The following is a 6,000-nucleotide window of genomic DNA, read 5'->3' on the forward strand; positions in this document are numbered from 1 at the left end:
AAATAGAAAGTTTCTAGGTGGAAATTTAGGTCACATGGTTTTATTTCTATCTTCAGCAATAGCTTACCTCCTTGTCTTAGAGGAGTATTTTCATCTCTGCTATTTCTTCTACTCTGTCAAATAGTATAATGTTGCTGATGTCTGCTTGTAAGCTACTTTCAGATCCCATAATCACTGCCAAAGTACTTGTTGTACTTTTGCTTATAACCTAAAAAGTTAGAAGTTCCTTATGGTGTATGGGCATTATTATATACAGAAGTGGAACTATTAGTCTCACACTAAACTTTTGAGAACCCTATAGCTAAACATACAAACATTTTCTAATACTTGTGACTTCTGTTGCAAGAGTAAAGGTAAAGGGAAGAGTGTACCCTTGCATTTACCTCCTTTGGCTTCACTTTGGGGTGTTTTTGGTTTTGTTGTTTGGTTTTATTGGTTGTTTTGTTTTGGGTGGGAGGTTTTTTTGTTTGTTTGGGGGTTTTTCTATGGGTTTTTTTGATTGTTTTTATTCCCTTTGATGGCAGAAGTTCTCTGCTAACCTTGCACAGGACCCTTGGACAAAATCAAACTAAATCTTGGTAAACCCCTGCAGAATTGTCTTTCTGAGAACTGGGGTAGGAGAAGGAGGCATGTTTTGACTTAATTCAGAAGCAGCCATTGGAGTTATGTCCTCTTGGAAGGGAGTGTGAAGTATGGCATAGACTTTTTCTGGATAAGTGAAAAAACATTTTTCACTTCCATTAAAGTACATATTTATTTTGAAAGAAATGTGGACTTTCTTTTACTCGATAAAGATGTGGTACGGTTTGAAAGGCCTCAGAGATTAACTGATGTACATTACTTTATATGTCTCTTTGTTTTTGTGTTTCTTAGGTATTCTATTATCAAGATGTTAAATGCAGAGAAGAGATGTATGATAAAGACATCATCATGCTCCAGGTACAATGTTCTGAATCACTGCATAGTTGTCATTTTTAAAAAGTTCAGTTTAATTTTCATTGATTTTGAAATAGCAAGTGATGTTCATATTAATTTGGGTTTTTTGATAGATAGGTGCATCTCTTATGGATCCAAACCAGTTTCTTCTGCTGATACTGCAGAGATATGAGCTTGCTGATGCTTTCAAAAAGATCAAACCCACCAAAGATCAGGTAAGTAGCAAATTTTTCTGCTGTTTATTTTGTCAGCTTTGAGTATATGAAACATCAGTAAGAAAAACTAGCTGCTGTTGATAACTGCATTTTTAAGGCCACACTAGAAGTAAGTAAACACAGGAGCTTGTGGTTAGGTAAATATTCTGGGATTTGTAGAGGCTTCCTCAAAATTAGCAAGCAAGTTTTGCCCCTTTTGGACCTTTATTTTGGACCTATGGAGACTTGTCTCCACAGGGCTTCTACCAAAATCCATGTAAATGACTTTGCAATAGCATTTCGATTCTCTTAAGCCATGTTATGTGCTTTTATTTTGGTTGAAAGTTTCTGGGGTTGTTATGCTTCTTCTTGTGGCTTGAACTTTGATATAACCCTTCATTTGGGATACTTTTTTTAGCTGTTTCTTTTCTTGCATGTGAATCTTGCACTTCAGTTGCTATGTAATATCTCCTCTGCCAGAGCAGGCACTTTTTCCAGCTTGTTAGAATGGAAATTTCTTCCTAAAGTACAACGTTTCAGCCGTGTAGTAGATATGAAGGCTGAGCTTAGTGTCATTTGGTGGATGGATTTTCCTGCACTTCTGTTTTTGTTTTTTTAACCTGATTTCTCTCATTCTTGCAGGATTTGATTAAGCAATATAATGTTTTAATAGAAGAGATGCTACAGATTCTCATCTACGTTGTGGGTAAGTTTAATTTCTCTGTGTTTGTTGTAATAATGGATGATTGCTTTGACAGAGCAGGCTTGATGATTTTCTTAGACATAGTATAGAGAGGATACTGAGGAGTACCTCTTTTAAATAGATGATTCAGTATCACAAGTATTTGTGAGATGGAAACAATAGGAGTTCGACAGTGAAAAAAGCTGTTATATAGCTTCATAATTGTCGTTAAAGTAGAATATGAAGAGAGTCCATCTCGACCCATGTTGTTAGGAATCTAGGCTGAGAATCGTTTTTACTCAGACACTTGGGATAGGCTTCTGACAGATGCAAGCTTATGCAATGAAACATCCCAGCAATACCATTATTATGGTACAAAATTCAATTTCACTTCATACCTGTCATATTTGCCATTCTTCTCCTTTTGGTTCATTCTGACAGGGGAAAGATATGTGCCTGGAATCAGTGATGTGACAAAAGAAGATGTAATAATGAGAGAAATCATCCATCTGTTGTGTATTGAACCAATGGCTCACAGCGCAATTACCAAGTCCTTGCCTGAAAACGTGAGTCCTGATTTACTTACTTTTTTCCTTGATTTACTTTTTCTTGTTTTATGTCTTTCTTCTTTAGCTTTCATATCCTTATATAGAAGCATTTCTAATATAAAGCTTAAATATTGGTTTGAGAATTACAAAATGGCATGCCAAAGAGGCTTACACACCTTACTGATGTAAAGGTAAATGTTATAGATTCAAGTATGGGCTGATCTGAAAAGACTTGTATGGAAATTATGCTTTTTGTTTAAGAGGTGAATCTTTTCTAGAATATTCAGCTGTAGTTCTCCTAGGTTCAAAAATAAACGTGACATTTTCTGGTTTGGCCGTGTAGGGTGATGGAGCTGGATTCCATTCTAGCCTGCATACCACTGATAAATTTTAGCCTGTAATTTTGATGACTTAAACCTGTGCAGATCCATTTGAAGTCAAGTATTGTTCATGTCTATTTGTAAACAAAGCCTTCCTTGACATTCCATTACAATTGTGGAAGATTGAAGCAAAGGCGAGGGATGTGGATTAGATTTTATAGTCTGGAAGTGTTCAGGGCCATCAATCAATGCAAAAACCCTAAATTTTTGTTGTAAATGAAATAGCCTTAAATATTATCATAGTATCCACAGTCACTGTTTAAAATATCTAAACCTCATTTATTCCCTTTGTTAAGGTTGGGTAAGCATTGACCTGTTTCTAGAGATCAGCTCTGTTGTTAATGAAGTTCTACATTATTAAGTGACAGTATTATGTATCTTTGATACTTCCTTGGAAAATGCCAGTTATGAATATTGGCTTTCTGATTAACAGCAGGCAAAAGATAATAGTTCATGAATTAGGGAATTACCTAAATTTGTCTACTTTTGTTACACATAGTGTAATACTGAAGATATTTGAATCATTGTATGTTTATCCCAAACTGAATTTTTTACCAGGAGAACAATGAAACTGGCTTGGAGAATGTAATTGATAAAGTGGCTACATTCAAGTAAGTTCTTAATGTTGTTTTATAAATAGCTTGAAAGTGAAATAAAATTTCTTAGATGCATTTGGGTTAAACAATATGAACGACAGTCTCTGTTCAGCTTATATTTTGCTATCTTGAAATAAATACATTTGCAAATATGCTTAGGAAAGAACAGTGTGTGAATATCCTACACTGCTGCTGTTTCTTTCCCTTTGCCACCCTCTTTCTTCAAATTCGTGTTGAGGAGTCTTGGGACTTCCGTAATCTCAAGTCCAAGTGGGAGAATCTTTGAAAGTTCATTTTTTTCCCTAAGATGGAAAGTTAAGAAGTCATTGTACCTTCGACAATCATTATCTATTAACTGTTATGTTACTTAGTTGCTGATTTTCTGCAACTCACCCTTTTTTCTGGAAATTAATTTAATATATAAATATATATGTTTGTGTGTATGCAAGTATAGAACAATAGATTGTAGTTGAACAAAACCAGTGCGAATGTCTGGTATTTTTCTTAGGAAAATGTCATATTTTACTATACCTTATTTTAAATTTCATGTGGTTTGCTTGTTCATGTTCAATTAAGAGCAACTGTAAGAGTACCTAGGAATCTTACTTGGGGAATTATGTGAACAGTTCAAAAAATCTCACTGGCTGGAAAGCAGCAAGTATTACTTGTTTTATACTTTGGTTAAAGAAAGGATTTAATTTTATGCAGCAATATCCAGTGTCTGAAATTCTAAGCCATACAGTTAAAAAGAATTTTCAGAGGCTATACAGTGTGCTTTAGATGGTAGACTAGAAATATTTTGCTGCTGAATTGTTTACTCCTGTAAATCCTGTATTGAAAATTTAAGAGTCCTAACTGTGCTCACTCTCTGCTTTTAATAAATTAGTGAGTAGCCATTATAATTCCTGCTTCTTTAGAAAATGAATTGTGTTTGTCTTCAAAGATGAGCTGAATGTATATTAATAATCTGTATATTGTGAAATATTTCTCTGTAAGGAAACCAGGTGTTTCTGGTCATGGAGTTTATGAACTGAAAGATGAATGTTTGAAGGAATTCAATATGTTCTTTTATCACTACACTAAGACCCAGCACAGCAAGGTAAGCAGTGTAAGATTCACTCTAAAAGATTAAAAAAATAGTACATACTTACCAATATTTAAAGAATTTTGCTCAATTAATGCAATCTAAAGAAATTGGTTCAGTAAAGAGTGTCTGCAGCTACCTTTGAAATGAAATGTTCCGTGAAATTAAAGTTTTCAATACAAATCTAGATGGTGTGGTTTGCGTTTGTGTTTCCTTTTTGGCACCTTGTGTATTTACTCTGTTAACTCTCTATGCTGAGATCAAAATGTGATAAGAATTACCTTTGGACTGGGAACCCCCAAATTTTGTTTTTATAACTCTTACTGAGGAAGCAAATATGTCCAACTATTTATCTTTACTACAAATTTAGATTCAAAACGTAAAGTTAAACATGTTTCAGACAAAATTCTAGTTCACAACCAGGAATTTACTGGTTTTTCTATGTATCTCATCATATTTCTAGCATAGGGTTTCTCATAATTTCATTAATCTCATTATTGCATACTTCTATAGAGGTGTTGATACAACAACACTCCTTTTTTTGTAGGCTGAACATACACAAAAGAAAAGAAGAAAACAAGAAAACAGGGATGAAGGTAAAATTCTAAAATTAATGATTCAACAAATGTGCTAATTGGTAGTATATGTAGTTGTATATATATATACTGAGCTTTGGGAGATGTCTTGTGACTTCACAGTGGATAGGTGAGTTCATATTAAATTTGTTGTGATTTGTAGTAATTGTCATTAATTAGCACCTGGCATTTCTTTTGGTTTTTTTCTTTATCATGGACAGGAATTCTGGAATTTTTAGTTTACATTTAGGGAAATAAACATGGCACTGTACCTACTGACAAACCCATGAACTCAGAGATTTTGTGGTGGAGTAACTAAGAGGCAAAAGTTGTACTGTTTTTTGTGAGCAGTTTCTTTAGACAATATTGAGACATAATAGTGGCATGTAGAGATGGTTGCCACAGGAAATAATGCTCATATCCATTCTGTAATATGAGAATGAGACTTAAGTTTTAGAAAGAATTTTTTATAAGCTATGAATACATAAAACAATGAACCCCTGTGTTTCTATTGTAACACAAATATTATTTCCCTTCTGCGTTTACATTTACCCATTCAAGTTGCAAGCATTTAATTGAGTTGATTTGAGGAAGACTTGATAAGCTGAACAAATAAATACAGTGAACAATTTAATAAACTCAACTTTGCTCCTTCCCCTTTCAGTCTGGCAGCTTAAAATGTTATCAGGGGAATTATTTTGTGGAAATTTAAAAAAATGGTTATTTAGATGTAATTGTCAGAGACTCATGTAATTGGACAGTGCGGTTCCAAAATACCAAGGTAACTGTTGAGCCTGATTTGTGTTCTCCTGAGGCTGCATTTATTGTTGCAGGTACTTCCTGTGTATTCTTTTATGTGGCTATGTTGTCTTTGTCAGTAACTTCATTCAGCCTAAATTGTCTAAAGAATGGTGGTTTCAGAAACACTGCATTCACAGAGGTCCTCTGAAAAAGGCAACCTGAAAATAGGCATCCAGGTACCTAAAGAAGACTGGAGTCTGTGGT

The 6,000-nt window shown here is 34.2% G+C and overlaps 1 protein-coding gene across 1 annotated transcript in view; it reads left to right on the forward strand.

The window, feature by feature from the left end:
• Positions 1–6,000, forward strand: part of UBR1 (ubiquitin protein ligase E3 component n-recognin 1) — a 48,069-nt gene that overhangs the window by 14,319 nt on the left and 27,750 nt on the right. The window contains exons 17-23 of the mRNA XM_014311011.2: positions 874–939; positions 1,050–1,151; positions 1,773–1,836; positions 2,254–2,378; positions 3,299–3,351; positions 4,333–4,435; positions 4,968–5,016. Of these exons, the coding sequence (XP_014166486.1) occupies positions 874–939; positions 1,050–1,151; positions 1,773–1,836; positions 2,254–2,378; positions 3,299–3,351; positions 4,333–4,435; positions 4,968–5,016 (562 nt within the window). The remainder of the gene's footprint in view (positions 1–873; positions 940–1,049; positions 1,152–1,772; positions 1,837–2,253; positions 2,379–3,298; positions 3,352–4,332; positions 4,436–4,967; positions 5,017–6,000) is intronic.

Source organism: Geospiza fortis, unplaced genomic scaffold (assembly GCF_000277835.1).
Source record: "Geospiza fortis unplaced genomic scaffold, GeoFor_1.0 scaffold54, whole genome shotgun sequence".
NCBI classification, from domain to species: Eukaryota; Metazoa; Chordata; class Aves; order Passeriformes; family Thraupidae; genus Geospiza; species Geospiza fortis.